At 47.6% G+C, this 18678-nt stretch overlaps 1 protein-coding gene across 1 annotated transcript in view; it reads right to left on the bottom strand.

The window, feature by feature from the left end:
• Dock1 (dedicator of cytokinesis 1) overlaps positions 1–18678 on the bottom strand; it is a 508411-nt gene that overhangs the window by 399620 nt on the left and 90113 nt on the right. The window contains exons 13-18 of the mRNA XM_051145486.1: positions 18103–18228; positions 12878–13002; positions 11517–11615; positions 10558–10630; positions 5531–5634; positions 4623–4806 (exon numbers count right to left, since the gene is read on the bottom strand). Coding sequence (XP_051001443.1) covers positions 4623–4806; positions 5531–5634; positions 10558–10630; positions 11517–11615; positions 12878–13002; positions 18103–18228 — 711 coding nt within the window. The remainder of the gene's footprint in view (positions 1–4622; positions 4807–5530; positions 5635–10557; positions 10631–11516; positions 11616–12877; positions 13003–18102; positions 18229–18678) is intronic.

The raw sequence follows: 18678 nt of genomic DNA, 5'->3' as shown, positions 1-18678 counted from the left end.
AGCAGTGTAGCTGAATCCACTATTTCCAACCACATTTACCATGCAATGACTTCAATGTAGGAGCCTTCAACACACATTTGGGAGCCAAAGATGGGGAAGGCATCTTTCCCACCTATTGGAGGCAGCTGCCAACCACTGTAGCACTTGCAAGATGCGGCCCACCCAGAACGAGCTGCCAAGGCCTCCTCCCACAAGGAGCTCTTCCTGCTCAAGAACAAATGTCTAGGGTTTTTTTTTTTTTTTTCAATAAAATAAAACAAATTTAAGTCCTGAAATTGCAAGTTGGACAATCTATGGAGCCAAAAAGACTATGATGAATTGAGAATTCTCCTTAAGCAGCTGGCTGCTGCCCTCTGAGCTGTTGGTGGGTTTTAAGAGAAACGTCTAGGCTTGAATATACTGGCTTTCAAAGATTCAAAAGAGGTGGGGGATACATCTGTCTTTTATGTACGTGGATGTGTGTGTGTGTGTGTGTGTGTGTGTGTGTGTGTGTGTGTGTGTGTGACAGAGAGAGAGAGAGAGAGAGAGAGAGAGAGAGAGAGAGAGAGAGAGAGAGAGAGAGTATGTAGGTGTAATGCTCAAGTGAAGAGGCCTCCACCATTCTGCATGTTACTTTTTAAGACAGGGTCCCCTGGTGAATCTGGAGTTTGATTCAACTCAATGAGCTGGACAATAAACTTCGGGAATCCACCTGCCTCTGCCCACCACCCCACAGTACTAGGGTTACAGGCACATGCCACCGCTTCTGGCTTTTCTGCGGGTGCTAAGGACCCATACTCATCTCCTCATGCTTTGCATGGCAGGCTATCTACACACAAACACATCTTCCCAGGCCTTGAGGGTTTGGGTTCTTTTGGTTTTTTTTTTTTTTTTTTTTTTTTTTAAGCTTGAAGGATTTTTGCTTAAGACAATAAGATGTTCTTTAGGGTAGGAAAACAGAATTCAAGCCCTGCCTGGGAAAGCCCACGTGCCTACACCATTACTTGCTAAAATGCAACTTGCAAACTGCATCTGATCTACTGTTTATGTGTAGCGGGCGCATTAGCTACCGAAGAGAGCACACACACCAAAATAAATAAATAAGCAAATAAATAAAGCCTACGCTCCCATTAACACTGAAAAAAAAAAGCATAGAATTTTGGATCTAGGTAAGACTCCAGTAAACAGATATGCATTCTAATTTCAGAATCAATCACACAAAAGCCATCTACACCCCATACACTGTGGGCATCAGTAGAAGAGTGAAGCAGAGGGGGCCAGCACACAGCACCCACATAGACTGTGCGTTATGTAAAGCCAGCTGAGTCACACGGTAACTACGGAACACTGTGCAGGGAGCTTCCCTTGTTTTCTTGCCTGAACTGCGGACACAACGCTGCATAATTTGCAGGGCAGCTAAAAGAATCCGATGATACAACATGAAGGCAAGCTTATCACAACGCCGAACACAAAACAAACCCAGCAACAGTCCTTCCAATATGAAAGGAGCTAGGAAACTTGGGCGGAAGTTGACATGTTGTGATTTCTGGGTGTGAAGTAACAAGAACGGACACATCTTGTCCTGACACACCCCTGGTCCCAGAGTTAGGGGTATTTCCATCTTTAACGGAGACCAATGCATCATCTGACCCATTCAGTCCACGTTGGTGTCACCTGTCACATGACTGGGTTAAACTTGATCTCTATATTGCAACTTTCAGTTTTTATTTATTTACTTATTCTTGAGGTGAGGGGGGCTTGTTTGTTATTTGTTTGGGGTTTTCTTTCCATTTTGTTTTGGGTTTTTGTTTTGTTTTGAGACAGAGGTCACTAAACAGTTCAGACAGGTCTGGCACTCACGGTAGAGTCCAGTTCGTACTTGAAGTTGTAATTCTCCTGTCTCAGCAACCACGCCCTACCCCACCTACACCTTACAAAACCTGGGATTATAATTCATGTAAGGCCAATCTGGGCTATGCATTGCAAATATGAGGGGAAATAAGTTCAAGTGAGAAAATTAGTAGAAGATCACCTCTTTGGGAGGGGGGGGGCGTGCTTAAGAGAACAGCCAGCCCCACCCCCACAACGCTATCCAGTCACAACAGGCCTCTTTGCTCCATCTCTATTCCCAGGAACTCAACAGTTGGACTCAGAATTATTCTTTGTTTCATGACTCCTTTCCCTCTCGTGTCGCACTAAGCTAATTGAGACAAGGGATCGCATCTTACAGCTCTTTTCCTGTCCCCTATGGCAGCCCACACAGCACTGAGGACAGAGACCTTTAATACAAACCTTAATGAATAATTCAGCCCCTGCTTTTTGCCCTAAGTAACGGAACTTTGCGGGAAGGAATTATGGTTTTGAGAAAACGATTCCCTCAAAGGAAAATGTGGGACTCCACACTCAGATGCCAACCCCCATCTTATATACTCCTGGTATGGCACAGTCCCAAAAAGGGGTATCAGTGCTGGCATGAAATGAAAGCCAGATTTCGCTTTCTGTTCAGTGAGCAGCATCACTTTGGAATTTCCTTGTTGCTTGGCAACAGCTGCTGCAGAGACCAGGGCTCTCTCCCTGGCTACCAGGGAGGGAATCACCCTGCAGATGGTGAGATTCAAGGAGCTGGAAGGTGAAAGGAGGAACCCACACACCGCTCTGGGAGGTCCCTTCCCTCCCTTCTCTCTCCCCTTTCTCTCCTCCCCCCCCCCATCTCTCTCTCTCTCTCTCTCTCTCTCTCTCTCTCTCTCTCTTTCTCATGTGTTCTTTTAAAAAGATGCTGTGGATGAGACTTGTTTTGAAAGAAAATTATGACCACATTTCAAACAACATCTAGCAGTGCATCTGGAACATGACCCACATGACATGCAACAGACCTCAGCACCTGCTGAAACACTAAAGGCCACAACCAGGACCCAGTGACCCAGCTGGAGACACCACCACTAGCCTGCATTAAATGAGGCACAAACACTCATTTGTTGGACATACGCAGAGAGCCTCATTCCTAGTAGAGGGACATTCTTTCCACAGCCCAGTTGCAAGCCAGAGCCCACACAGCTGACTCATGTCCCTGGGGCACCACCCCCTCACATCCTCCCCTCCCCCCATCACTTGCACAAATCTAGTCCCTTGGGGAACAAGTTTCATTTGCTGGTTGGTGGCAGTCACCACAGGGCAGCAAGTTAGGACCCTCCAGAGATGACTCAGGCAAATTCATGATGACTTAGCAACCAGGAAGTGTCCAAATGGCCCCAAAGTATCAGTACTCGTATAGACCCAAACAACCCAACAGTATCTGGATGACTTACAGCCCCTTGCTAATATATGAAGAAAGCCTCACTGGGTAAAGCCAAGAACAAGAGATAGAAACAGCAGGCAGATAAAGTTTGAAAACCATCTGACCCGGGGTTGGCATGCCTAAACCCTCAGAACACCAACATTCCTCCTCCCTCCAGAGTCCCGTCTTCCTGTGCTACCTTAATCCTATGAGAGCCCAAAAGATGCCTGCCCCTCAGCCAATCTCCAACTCCAGCCATGACTGACAGGCAACACAGAGATGGGATTCCTGATAATGATGGACATTAATAATCACAACTCATATCAGGCAGTTAAGAGGAGGAAAAAATTGGATTTTCAAGCTCCATTTCAATAGAGCATAAAGTCCCTGCACAGCTGTGATACGGCCACGTCAGGAGGATGCAGTTTTTAAAAGAAGGATTTGTGCAGAAAGCCTCTGCCTCCTCCAGACGGAGTCACGGCAGCGGCACCGGTGTGCTCGGAATAAGAAGCATCTCCAGTGAACTGCCATTTTCTGGGGAGGCTGCAAGCAGAGGGAAAAGCACTCAGGGACAGGAGGCACCAGCTGATGAGTGACCTGCCACACATTAGGCTGAGCTTAGGGTATGGGAACCAGCAAGGAGGTCCTATCTCACACCGCAAGGGGCCTAAACATGTCAGGCAGACCATCTTCTCCAAAGAAAGATAACGGGGAGTTATCGCAAGGAGAAGCTAAGACAGAAGAAGACACAAAGCAGGGAGGTACCCCACATCTGACGGTCTATGGGCTAGTCCGAAAGCTCTGAAAACAAGCATCACTCACATGTGTAACAACAAGAACAGTTGGATGCAGAGGACTTTTATTTAAGGTCATTCCCAGGAACCAAGATCCAACTCCATTTCTCTGGTCTGATTTCAAATATTATGTACTTTCGCTGATGCCTCGTTTCTTTCTTTTGGGCTGATAAGTATCTTAAAGAAGAAGTCCAGAGCTGGCAGGATGGCTCAGTAGTGGTGGTACTTGCCAACAAGCCTGATGAACTGAGGTCAATCCCCCAGCACCCGTACGGAGGAAGGAGAGAGCCCATTTGTCCTGACTGCCCACACACACACCTCAAATAAACACATGCTTAAAAATAAGTCCTTCTCATTGTTTAATCTCCCTGCTGAGTTAATCCTTAGACCAAAAATAGAAGTGTGAGTTTCAAACTATGACAGATGCCACCTCCTCTCCCCGAGAGCTTTGACATCTATGTGGGCCCTTACCAAAGGCCAGAGTGAATAATGTCCACGCACCCACCAGGAAACTCCTCCACTCACCAAGCAGCCAAAAAGGACGTGTTTGAGAGGGAGGAATTCTAGAAGCTCACCGTTCTGGGTCAGTTTGGTTGAGCACACCAGTGTGGAGATCTGGAAAGAGTCTTTGCTGATGGTGCAACTCCCGAGACTCTGCATGCCCTTGCCTGTGGCCGAGTGGCCCTTCTCCTCCAACTCCGCCTTGGTAGAAGGGAGACTCAAATATGTGGCTGCGTCTTCCAGCTTCTTGGCTTCAGCCTGTGGGTTGGATCGTACACTGTGTCAAACAATAACATCCGTCGAGGGCCACACTCCAGGTTTGGCGTGCTTTTATTATTCTGACTTCTCTCAACCCTCACTCCCCTTCTATGCTGTGTTCTGCAAGGTACTTTAGTAACCATGTTTCCTCGTCCTGCAGATTAGTTCACAGCTCCAGCCTGCATACACAGCACCGAATGTGGTACTGCCTGTCGTCTTCTCTCGTGAGGAACAGCAAAAGGGCTGGTCATCCTAACTGCTCATTTACATAATTAAGTGTAGCTGGATGCTAGAGAGCCTCTCTTTCCTCCTCGGGGTGGGAAATGTCATCTGTGATGTTCATCTTGATCACAGGCTTGACTGGAGTGAGAGAGTGTTGGAGTTTAGTGAAGCACATCTCTCAAGTGCATCTATGACAGAGAATTAACTATGAGTGAAAAGTCACCTCCTGAAGTCAGGTATGCCCGAAGACTGGGGACCCTCATGGGATAAGAGAACGTCTATGCTGACAATGTTCTTCTCTCTCTGCTTCCTGGCCACCAGGATGGGAGCTGTTTCATCATACCCTCCCCACCCTGAAGGACTGAAAGCACTGTCACCCACACCAGGACACGCTCTCTTGAATTGTTTTGCTCAGGTATTTAGTCAAGCTCCGTTCAGGTGAGGAAGTCACAAAGCACTGATCAGATCAGTGTCTCAGGCATCCCAGTGAGGATGTGCGCACCTTGTAGACAATAAGGTCGTGCTCTCCATCTCTCAGGGTGGTCCCATCATATCTCATCAGCTTCACGAAGGCCAGTGCAAAGATTTTCTCAGATTTATCCTTAGCTGCAAAGAAAACCAATAACTACCTTCAACTATAGTCAGGACAAAGTGACATTAGTGCATGCTACCAAAGATACCATTATGAAAACAGTCACCAAACTGCGCTGGTGAAGCCAATGGAAGATGTGGGGAAATGGACTGCAGTCACCAACAGGAAGATTTGTATCACAGAAGGATCGGCTCTTCTCCAACTAGTTCAAAGTCTTGGGGAAGACAGATGGGGCTATGGACTGAGAACAAACTCCAGAATGAAGAGCATGAAAGTTTTACAGAAGAATGCGAAGGAAAGCTTCGGTGCCACAATTCCAGAGTAGGTAGGAACAGCGAAAGCAAACCTGGTGGGTGTGAACAGGAACAGGGAGAGATTAGGATGTGAACCTAGGACATGACAAGGGGACAGGGCAGGGAGGGAAAGTTCTCATCAACACAGAAACAACAGAGTCCTAAAGCGCGCGCGCGCGTGCGCGCGCACACACACACACACACACACACACACACACACACACACACACACACACACACACCTCTGGGGGCCTGAAGACCCGAATGGGAAGTTCTCCTGCCTTTAGCAACAAAGGACAACAGACAGACCTGCATGTGGGGCTTGTGCCCTCCTTCATTCAAGTTTCTCCACAGCATCTAAAATAGTCAGTTGCCGGCTCACAGGTTCCCTGCATCTGATGGGTTTTTCTTCATGGTTCTCATCACTGGCAGAAATGTGGGGATGGGGAATTTGCTACTGTTATCACTAGTGTCTGTCTACTGAGCCCTGGTATCTATGGGTTTGTGAGTATATATGTGTGTCTGTGTACATATGTATATATGTATATATACATTGTACATACATGTATACATATGTATGTTTATATGTGTGTTTATATATGCGCACATGTATATATATGCATATGAATGTCGATATATGTGTGTGTCCATGTATGTATATATGTGTGAGTTTGTGTGTGTATACATACATGGGTATGTGTGTATACATGTGAGTGTGTATATATATGATTGTGTCTGTGTATGTATATATGTATTTATCTGTATGTGTATGTATGCATGCATGTATGAGTAAATGTATGCTTTAATATATGTGTGTATGTGTATATGTATCTATACGTGTATACATGTGTGCATATGCGTGATTATGTGTGCATAGGAATATACACGTATGTGATTGTGTATATGCCTGCATATATAATTTTACTGTCATTTCCCAGCACATGAAATAAAGTCTGACAAATAGTTGCGCTAGTTACGGAGAAGGCCAGCAAACAGGAAAGATTTCAGGCCACGAAGAAAGCAAAATCTGGAGGCTCGCACAGGGTGAAGGGCCAGAGACCCTGTGGGTAAATGGTCAAAACAAGCGTCTCTGAGAATGCAGATGTACCATGTGCCAGGAAGAAAGGGTACAGCACAGAAGTCCAGTAGGAACGAGAACCCAGCCCATCTGGGCACAGCAGGCCAATGTGGCTGGTGAGTGAGGGAGAGAGAGCCGTAGACCAGCAGGGACAGATAAAGTAGGGACACAAGGATCGACTGAAGCGATGAATTCCACAAGCTGCCACCTGAGTACGGCACACCGACACTGAGGTGGGAGCCAGAAAATGTGTCAAAAGTATATATTCAAGGGTCTTTTAGAAAGGAAAGAACAGAGGCGAGACCTGGAAGAAGGACACACCCACCCTCCTCCAGCTCAAAACACTCACCCCATGACCTCAATGCCCAAGAAGTCATCTGTTACTCATCTCGACACCTACACTGCCTAACATGCAATAGGAGCTCAGTAAATGCTGGCTAATTACTTGGTTAGAGGACAGTCGACCAACCAAAAAATGGAGATGTTGGAACCAAACAGAGGTGCCTTAATCTAAAACACAACCTTATGGAAGAGAGCAGAACACATGCAAGACATCCATATCCAAGTGATAAGGACCCACTTCTGCTAAGCCTGAGCCCTCAGGGGAGCAGCATCTCTAGACATACATGGAATGGCACTTATCAGCAGATGGCTTCCACTGCACCTACCACTGAAGAGGAGCATCATTCATTAACACTGCATCTTCAACACTCAGGGCGGGGTCACCATCCAGCATAGGCTCACTAAGAGCCATCACACAGTAGATGGACTAGTCTAGCACCTCACAGAGTCATCCTGTGAACTATATAGCAGGAACTCACATGGTCTTGCAGAGTAGCTGGAGCTGCCCCACCCAGACAAGCCTGCTCCAATCCCAAAAGACTCAGCTTCAGGCTAGACCACGAAGACACGTCTGCAACAGTGCACCCATGTGTCTGCACGGCCAACAGGCTGCTGTGGGGATGTCCTCACACATCAGCACCAGGCTTTCTAGTCCAGCCTAGATCACAGCAGGGGACACTCATCACTTCTCCTATGCCAGGCCCTGCTCTAAGGTGGAAAGCAGCTTGTATGAGGATAGCTAAGGGGGGGGGGGTGGGGGGCGATGTGTACTGAATTCTTTCCTTCTCAGACCCAGGATGTACCGATGCCAAGCTGTAGCAGCCACTATGGCTGCCCTCAGTAGCCGGCAAACATGATCTCATGAACACCACACTTACAATGCTCAACATGTCTCCAGAACCCCACAAGCTGTGGCCTTAGAGACTTCATTAATTATGCAAATGTGTCTTGGCATGTCGGCTGATAGCATCTTGTCTATAATGAGTACTTAAAACTGACGAGAAAAACAAGGATTGTGAAAATTAGAATGTTAGAGATCTTCATTTGCCCTGGTGTAATCCATTAATTAAGGGGAATGAACTTGCTAAGAAGGTGGCTCAGGAGTAATTCTGACACAGCCCTCTCTGGAGTCTCAAACTCGTACCCACAGTGCTTCCTCCAGGGAACCTGAATGCGCACAGCCCGCTCTAAAGATAAGTCTTTCCACATTTCCAAGAGTGACTAAGTTCCTGCTGCCCCTTCAGCAGACCACTGGCCCACGCCTGGACCACACCTGGAGTGCTGCAGCTGTGCCCAGAGAACCCCTTTCCCCAGCCCTCATCTCTCTACACCCCACTTCTGTCGGTTCACATTGTAGTCCTGGCCACCATTCCCCAGGTGGTCCTGCTTACTAACCCCATGCTTCCACTTATCCCAGAGTCTACAACAGGGGAACCTTCATCTCCTTGTTGTATAGAGTGCCCTTCAACTTTCCCAGAGGCACTACAGTATAGCACTAAGGCACCGGGTAAGCTCTTTTAGGTACCACTAACTCAAAAGCCTCTACCCAGTGTTCCTGATGTGTAACATGAGAATTTGGGGCAGGAACATTGATGTTTGATCCAAGAAACACAGAGAAGCTCCCCTATCATTCTCAAGAATGTGAGCCCACAGTCGGTGACTGTGCCCATCATCCTGGGGTCACAGCCATGCAGGACACTGTGTACACTGGCCAGAACCTGGCCTTCTGCCTACTGGGCCAAGCCCTAAGGCGAACACAATGGTGAGACGCCAAATCTCCACTACCTGCCCTCCACTCACCTGCTCTCACATCTAGTGTGGCCTCTAATGGCCTTTTCTGCCCTGACCTTCTTACCTGTCAGCATGGGATTGTGAGATGTAGCTCCCAGGCTCTCCTTCCACCCCCACACTGAAGCACCACATGGGCTCCTGGCTGTTTTAGGGCCTTTGTTTAACCATTTCCTGGCCTCTCAGTGACCCTACGCAGAGGACCACACACTTCCCAATGACAAGCCTTGGCACATGTTCAGCCCTTCAGGCCACTGTTCAGTAGCTTCATCGTCTGTCTCACACACACACACACACACACACACACACACACACCTGACACAGGGAGGGCCTGAGAAACTGTCAGATGGAGACAGATTAGGTCTTCATCACAGCAACAAGGTCCTCTCCAATGCCAGCACTGTGCTGAAGACAAGCTAAAGAATAGCATCTCTGTCCTAAGGCAAGGATCAGAGAGCCTCGTCCTTAAGACTGCAACAGAGTCTAGAACTAATTGCCTCCCTGTGTGGCCCCATGAGGTCATCTGAGGCACACTATCACACAGCTCGCCCTTTCCACAGACCTTGACTATTTGTAAGGATATCCGACTCAGTGACATACATTACAGTTGATGGAGGACAAGAAGTAATTGTATTGTCCTTCTGTGATAGCTAGGTGTTTAGCATGGGGCTACATCCTGACAGGCTCTTAATTCAACCACTGAAACAGGACCAGCCTCGGGAATCCGGAAATGATTCTTTCAGAAAAGGGCAAATGTGAAGACCTGTCCTCTCTTCTAGGCTTGGTCTCAAGGTCAGTGTCGCACCAGTGTCTGGGAGAGTTCCAGCTAAGCTCCAACAGTCACCAACAAAGACAAAGAAGGTTGAGGTTCTCGATTCTAAGACAAAGAGCACCAAGAGGCAATTGTCCAAATCATTTGTTGTGCTTCAGTGACTTTCCTAATAAACTGGCATGAGCGTGAGTCAAAGACGATGTGGGGCCGGAAAGATGGCTCCCAGCTAAGTGCTCCTGGAGAGGACCTGAAGCCAGGTCACAGCACCTACATAGGGTGGCTCGTGATAGGGCACAACTCCAGCCTCAGGGGATCCGAAGTCCTCTTCTGCCTCCACTGGCACTGCACTCACATCTACAACACACACACACACACACACACACACACACACACACAAATAACATCTTTAAAGACAAGGAAGAGAGGCATGAGAAGGAGGAGCTAGAAGCGGGTGCACCAGCCATGCCAGAGGAAAGCAGAAAATGAGGTGCCCCGAGATCGGCTCAGTGTGATGTTCTCCGCAGGCAGCTCAGGTGAAAGACATGGCCAAGGGGCCGTGACGTCACTGTAAATGACAGCCATGTCCTAAAGCAATTCAGAGCAGCTGCTGCCTGCTAAGCTTTTCCCTTGAAAACAAACCCTGATGAAGTGGCCCATTACTCACAGTCCTGCGAGGATCTGTGGCGGAAGGTAAATCGAAGGTGACTCCGGTTCACATCCTCAATAGGGATGGCCACCTTGAAGAATCGAAAGGGAACATGTGAGTACCTTTCCCAGCATCCTCTAGCGGGAAGCGCTTAATTCAGTCTAGTTATCGGCACCAGGAAACGTATTCGGGGAGCAGAGCAATGAAAACACCGTCTATCTTCCCCTTATATGATTTCTGCCAAAGGCAAAATGTCTTTTGAAAATTTAAACAAGATAATATCGTGAAGGACACCAAGCCGACTCTGCTAGACATCAGGATATTTTTTGTTTTAACACTCAGATACACACTGCTCAGATTCTATTTTTGAAAGCCATTGTCTTCATTGTAGCCCCTACATAAAGGTATCTACACCCCCTCTGCAGCTGCAGCAAGAAAGCTTCCCTGTTATCACTATGGCCAAAGAACAAGGCCTCATGTGTGCTGGCTGTAAGCAAAGACTGGCCCTAATGTTCTCGTCAACATCTATAGTCCAAAGCCTCTCCCTTATTTTCTATCATTTAAATTGTTGGGAGGTGGGGAGGTAAAGGGAAGGCAGTTTTATATCGTATAGTGAGGTACCATGGTGCCGTACGCAGGCGGCATGATGAAAGCCTTATATCAATGCCACAAAGCAGATCCACCTCTCAATGATAACCTCCACAAGCTGGCATCCCTGCATCTTCCTATTTGGTACAGAAGGCAGCAAGCCGCATACGCACCACACCCAAGGAGAGGAAGGCAATAGCTATCTTGAAGATGTGACAATTCATCTCCATCAAGGTTCTATTTTTACATTTAAAGGAGACAAGGGTAGATGCACCAGAGGAACTACCAGGGAGGGTCTCTAACAACCTTCAACAACTTGGCTTTGTGTGGCGTGAGGGAGGATTTCGCAATCAGCCTGCGGGGATGAAATGACCATAGAAACACCATACCTTAAGGGTCTCAAACCATCGAGGCTGCTTCACTTGGTAATAAATCACTGATTTGTACTCGGAGATGGCCTCATCACCAGCACCGGGGAAAATCACGTGCTTTAGGAAAAGGCATAAAGAAAGAGTTCATGTTAGGGCTGCTGAGGTGGTTCAGTGGGTAAGGCTCTTGCTGCCAAGCCTGACAGCCTGAGTCCAATCCCTAGGGCCTACATTGTAGAAGGAGAGAATAGACTCCTGTATGCATGGGTGCTGGCATGAGCATGTGCACACCACACACACACACAGACACACACAGACACACACACACACACACACACACTGAATAATATTTATTTATCTTAAAAGTGCTTATATTAGGTATCACAGTGTCTCCCACTACATATTCCCATTACAGCCACCAAAGAAGGAGAGATAGCTCTCCAAGGTGCCAATGAATATCACTGCATTTGGCATGAGTCTAAACCATATCCTCAGGCCCTGTAGGTACAGACAATTATGACACATGCGGCTAACCTTGACTGCCACTTCTTTTGTCCCCTCCCGGACTCCAAATCACAATCTGAACACTTGCCTGATTTACTCAGTGGGCCCAGAAGCAAAGGTTAGCCACCAAAAGGAGGTGACAAGACTCACCCCTCTAGTTATGCACACTGCCTACCAAACTTCAGCCAGATTCATCCCTCTCACGCCTAGGAGGCCAGGGCAGTGTACCTCAAAGCTTCTAGAGCTATGAGTGACATCAGACAAGGCCAGATAGGGAGAAAAGGTGTGAGCCCTGAAGCATACAACTGCACCCAGGCCCAAGCAAGGCCACTGCTGTCTAGTCCAGAGGCACCTAGAGGGACACCTGCTCTGCTCATCAGAGGGAACCAGAGCCTCTGGGCCACTCTGGTGGCTCCTGCTGGCTGCTCTGGCCATGAGAAGAAGGTAATGGTCAACGTGGGCATTTAATAATTAAGACAGATGATCCTAAAAGCCCACCTTACTCTCTGACCCTGAGCAAAGAGGATTATTCCTCAGATTCTATTTCTTTGTCTCTCAAATATTGAAACCAATGGTCTCTGGCCAACCATTGTGACTGCTAGGTATGTGGGACTACACCAAGAAATGGGGCCCCTCTATAAATCTAAGCAAGGAATGTGGTCAAAATCTACAGGGATCCCCTGAGGCAGACTGGTGGCCTGGGTCTCCAGGACCCAATAGCAAGCAGGAAAAAAAAGGGAGGCTGGCACCAACACACCTCCCAGCATATGACATAACACAGCCAATCAAAACCACCTCCAACCCTGCAGCAGAGCCAAGGTGGACACGTGCAAGGCTGAACTTGAACTCTACAGACGAGACTCAGCAAAAAGAGATACCTCCAAGCGCTTCCCGTCTTCGTCATAGACAGACACTGTCACCTCCACGTTCTTCGCTGTTGTTTTACTGCCTTTATCAAAATCTCCTTGAACTAACGTCACATAGATATCATTTCGGACATCACCTGGGGGGAAAATTACATCTCTATAGCAATCCATCGTTCATAGTGTAACTGTGAATTTAGCCAAATTGTCAGAATCGCTGCCTTAACAGAATATTATAAATACTGCATTAGACGGCTCTGAAATATTTCCTACAAAACAGTCTGGGCTTCTAATGCATGGCAAAGCCTATCTGCATCAACTTCATCTCTGCACCTCTGTGAGGTGCCCAGGGTGGCTGCAATGCCGCTGCTGGAGCTACAAGGACCTAACCCCTTTGTAGCATCCCATGATCAACAGAGACCTTTATAAGCTTCCCACAGAAGATCGCTGTGTCCTGAGCAGCCAGCGCATGTGTGCAAAAGAACCGCCAAGGCCAACTTTGTTTGCTTTCTTTGAACTGTCTGATTTCAAGCCTTGAGCTAAAGGCCTCCTGGTACTGAGATCCACGAGCCAGGGGTAAGGGACGGGTCATGGAGAAGGCTCTGTATAGTTCTTCTCTTCCAGAAAATTGCTGTCAAGACCCAAGTGGGAAGAACAAAACAGAACTATATGGAGTTTGGCCAGGGTGGGGAGGGGAATTAGGTTTTTGCTTTATTTTGGTTTTGGATTTAGGATCACCCTTGTAGCCCAGGGTGGCCTCCAATTTACAGCAATGTTGCCTCAGCCTTCCAAGTGCTGCCATCACAGGAGTGTGTCACCGCATACAACTCCATAGACTTTATTGTGGAATAGACCTTTAATTGTGATGAGGGCAGATTAGAACCAATGAAATAAGCGTGTGAGCTGGGAAAACCTCAAGCTTCCTTTGCTCCGTGATGGAAAGAAAACATCATGACCAATGACTAGTTCCCAGGCTGCCTGCCCCCACCCACGCCCAACCCTGCTCTGCTTAGCAGATCAGGGGCTGCAACAAACCCCAGCTGAGGTTAAGCATAAAGACTTCTTATGGGAAAAACACCTTTTCTTGCTTTCTTGGGTTTTTTTTTTTTTTTTTTCCTTCTTCTTTTTTTAATTGTGCTTTTAAAAAATCTGCTCTATTTTGGCTTTTAATGGATCCAACTATTAAATTAAAGTTGCATTTAAAAATCATTATTGTAATGGTCCCAGTGGGTTGCTCCCACAGCCATGGTGGCTGCTCCAGGGGGAAACATGGCTGCTATGGCAGATCCTGCCCACAGGAGAGGTTAAAAAAAACTGGAGCATGAGGCTGGGGTGCAGGAAGCAAGACCTCCCACCTAACACCTACCACTTATCAGCTTGGGGGCCTCAAATAAGTCCTCTCACCTCTTGGGCTAACACACCATGACTCAACAGCTTTATTGGTTTGGTAGACCTCAATTGTATATTTATTAGCTTAAAAATTATATCAAAACACAAAAACCATAGTCTTTATGTACATGTATATGTGTACATAACTGTATGTTCAATTGTGCCCTCAGGCAAGTGGAGGACAGAGGACAACCTTAACTGTTGTTTGGTTGCTTACTTGTTTGTTTGTTTGTTTTCAAGACAGTTTCTTTGTGTAGTCCAGGCTGTCCTGGAACTCACTCTGTAGATCAGGCTGGCCTCGAACTCAGAGATCCTTCTGCCTCTGACTCTTGAGTGTTAGGATTAAAGGCATGTGCCACTACTGCTGTCAAGAACTGTACCCTGTGTACAAGTACAAGATGTGGAGGGATAACGATAGAACAGAGATTGAGGGAATATCCAACCAACGCCTAGCCCAACCTGAGAACCCCACCCTCCATTGGAAAGAGCCAACCCCTTACACTATTAGGGATACTCTGCTATGCTTACAGATAGGAGCCTAGCTCAGCTGTCTTCTGAGAGCCTCCACCCAGCAGTAGATCAAAACAGATGCTGAAACTCACCGTCAAACATTGGGCAGAGCACAGGGAGTCTCGTGGAAAAGTGGGAGAAAGGATAGAAGGACCTGGAGGGGACAGGAGCTCCACAACAAGACCAAAAGAGCCAACTAGCCAGGGCCCAGAGGGGCAGAGACAGAAGCACCAACCAAGGATCATACACTGACTGAATCTAGGCCCCCTACACAGATGTAGGCAATGCACAGCTTGGGCTTCATGTGGGTCCCCTAGTAAGGGGAGCAGGTGCTGTCTCTGACATGGACTCTGTTGCCTGCTTTTTGATCACTTCCTCATGGCAGGACTGCCTTGTAGGCCACAGAGGAAGAGGACACTCTCAGTCCTGATGTGACTTGGCGTGTTAGGGTGGGTTGCCAGGGGGTGAGGGGGTTGAGGGGGATGAACTCTCCTGTTCTGAGGAGTAGCAGAGGGGGATAGAGGTAAGAGGGAGGGAGGGGGGGAGGGAGGACTAGGAAGAGAGAAGGGAGGGACTTACAATCGGGATATAAAATAAATGAATAAATGAAGAAGCTGTTATTCTTAAGGCACCATTTTTAGGTGTTTTGGGGCAGAGTCTCACCAGCCTAGAACTCACTGATTCAACTAGGTTGGCTAGTCAGTAAGCCGCAGGCACTCTAAAACTGGAATATAAGCATGTCTACCATGACCAGCATATTTTTTAGGTGGGTTCCGGGAATCTAAAACTCAAGTTCTTGCAAGCATTTTACAGACTGAGCTATCTATCTCCCTGGCCACCAAAGCCATAATCTTTTATTTGAGGGCTGTATCAGATTCCTAAAAAACTTTGATAGGCAGAGGGCTACAGGGCCCTGAGAGGACAAAGCACCGCATCTTCAAGCCTAGGTTCCCCATTCCTGCACAGGTTGTTTCTGAACCATCACAGGGAGGGGGAAAAAAAGGCATCATTTGCAGTAGATAAACCCCACTGAAGGGCGCCATACAGACCTTCAGCAAAGGCTGAGCTCACTCAAGGAGACAAGGACATTAGTTGGTACAGGATATGACTCTGGATGCTACCATCTTTCCAGCTCCAGGAACAACTTGGCTTGGTCCCCTGCCTGAGTCCTTCAATAAAAGGATCCAGGGTAGCGTGAGCCATGAGCGCGACTAAGAGTAAACAGGAGTGTGGCAGGACAAGCTCTCCTACTGTGCAAAGATGCATGCCTCCAAAGGGCAGACTAGGAGGGAAAGTGCAGAGGGTCCACCGAGCTAAATGTGGGAGGATGACAGAAGGCCAGCATTGTGGACTCGGTGCCCTTGCCTGGCCAGTGCTTACTCAGCCTACAGAGAACAAGGGTGACTCACTCCAGCTCAAATCCCTCTCTTGCAGCCACTCAGCATGTGGGCTCTTGTTCCCTGCCAGAACAACAGGCAGCAACATGGTCAGGCCAATCTTGGGGTAACAGAAGAATGCTGGCTGTCACTCTGTAAGCTAATCTACAACAAGGGAAACTCCACCAGCATGAGGAGGAAATTCCCAGTTTTCCCAGTTGGGATGACTAATGTTTAGGGCCATCTGGACAGGGTCTAGTCTACAATCGGCCCCCCTGACCCCCCAACCCCCCACCCCCCGAGAGATGGCCTCTGTTGATGCCTGTGCAAGAATATCTTGATGAGCTCCTGTGGGAGGATCTATGTTAACAGTGGGTAGGGCTTCCTGAACTGTATGAGACAGAGTGAACTGAGCAGTAAGTTGCACTCACAGCTCTCTTGTGACTGCAGATATACTGTGACCAGCTGCTTCACCTTCCTCCTCCCCTGACAAACTATATTGTAAATGTAGCCCTTTCTCCCTTAAATTGCTTTTGTCGGAAGGGGAACAAATAACCTAAGATACCTCAAAATGTGAGGATATCCTTAAGGAGCAACAAACGCACCATCACCTTCACCCATGCAGGTGCATTTCAGGCCCGAATATAAACAGTAGGTCCACACATCAGCCCATCTCCATGAACAAGACTGACGTACCATACCTACCCAGGGATATACAGGGAGCAACAATGTTATCCAGGCTAGCCCAATTCAGGTATCTGTCAGATAGAGTAGCCAATAACCCAAACCAACCCTGAAAGATGAATAGAATAGAAAGCATACAGCCCATGGTTGCATGAAATAAAAACAGTAACACTGTGGCAGCAGGCACGCTGGGCAGCCAAAGGCCTCTGAGCACAGTGTGCAGCAACAGAGACCACAACAGGAGACCATCCAGGCCTGTTGATCACGGTGTGGTTTGACCTCACTCTTTTTTTTTTTTTTTTTTTTTTTTTTTTTTTTTTTTTTTCCTTTTTTTTTTTTGGTTGGGGGGTTGGTTTTTTTTTTTTTTTTTTTTGGTTTTTCGAAACAGGGTTTCTCTGTGTAGCCTTGGCTATCCTGGACTCACTTTGTAGACCAGGTTGGCCTTTAACCCAGAAATCTACCTGCCTCTGCCTCCTGAGTGAGGGGCATGCACCACCACACCTGGCTTGACCCCACTTTCAATGCCTATTGCCCATGTGACTTTGGGCTGTGGAATTAGTTCAACACCAATCTCGAAGTGCCTAAGATGCTTCTGTGGACCAGCCCAGACTTTATATGAACACTAGTTGCAAACCAAATTGTACATTAAGGATAAATAGCAGCAGCAGCAGCATGCGTCCCACGGCCAGATATGACTAACAGAATCAGATTACTGATATGGTGTTATTTAGAAACTGGAAAGTGTTAGTAAATACAGAAGAATGGTTTGGGTTTTTTGTTTTGTTTTGTTTGGTTTGGTTTGGTTTTTCAGATAACCCAAGTATTAGTTCGTGCAGCTTAAAATACATGGCTGAGCCTGAGCTACATCGGTGTGGTAATGAACACCCCCTGAGCAGGTCCCCAGGAAAACATCATCCTTCTGAACTGCCTGGGTGTCTGACTCTTCCTCCCTCCCTCCCTCCCTCCCTCCCTTCTTTTGATCAGATACCTAATTCCATGCTTGTTGGGTGTTCATGCCACCCCATACGTGAGCTTCGTAGTTAGGGGGATCTTAATCCTACAAGGATCCCAGGGGCCAAAGTGTACAGCCCACCACTGTGTTTGGCCTCAGCCCTTAAGCGCTGAAGTTATTCTTAATGCCCTGGTCGCCTGCCAAGGTACCTACCACGTGCCGGCTCACTCTCTCCACAAGAGCCCCTGAACACTGCTTGCCACACATTCATTCTTCATGGCTAGTGACCTCCATATGGAGTTCAAAGAGCCTGAGCTAGGCTAGCTCACCTGGCATAATAATCTCTGGGAACCCCGTCTTGCGGGCCACAGCTGTGGTCCTGTCCACCAGGTGAGGGAACTCCTTCCGGATCTGATGGATGTCTCCAGGAAGCAACTTCAAGGTTACCCACAAACCTGAGAAAACAAAGTCACGTTTACCTCAAGTGCGTTGCTAAAAAGCAATTTCAGGAACTTTGAATCCACAGAGTAGCATCATAAACAGAAACACTCAGGCAAACGTCCAGGCGGCACAGGGGCACACACTAGGTCCAGGTAGCACACACCTTGCCTGTGAGATCAAACAACGGAGTCCATGGGATGGAAGGAAAGTGGCCTGAATGTGTGCCAAGGATTAAAGGATTCTTTTGAGTTATCTCAATTTGGGAGAAACCGGAGGTGGCATTTATGGTGGAGGCTGAGAAGAACAGGCAGAGACGTAGAGGCTCGTGCCCACCATGGAGGTCTACATCTGGAGGTCAGTAGGGACCACGATGCCCTGAAGAGATCCAGAGGCCTCAAGAGCAAGCCAGGGGTCTGACCTGAAAATGACCTATCAGCTACAAGTGGAAATTAAAAAGAAAATAC

This window comes from Acomys russatus, chromosome 5 (assembly GCF_903995435.1).
Source record: "Acomys russatus chromosome 5, mAcoRus1.1, whole genome shotgun sequence".
NCBI classification, from domain to species: Eukaryota; Metazoa; Chordata; class Mammalia; order Rodentia; family Muridae; genus Acomys; species Acomys russatus.
Note: the sequence above shows the minus strand (reverse complement) of the source record. Positions and strands in the feature narration are given on the sequence as shown.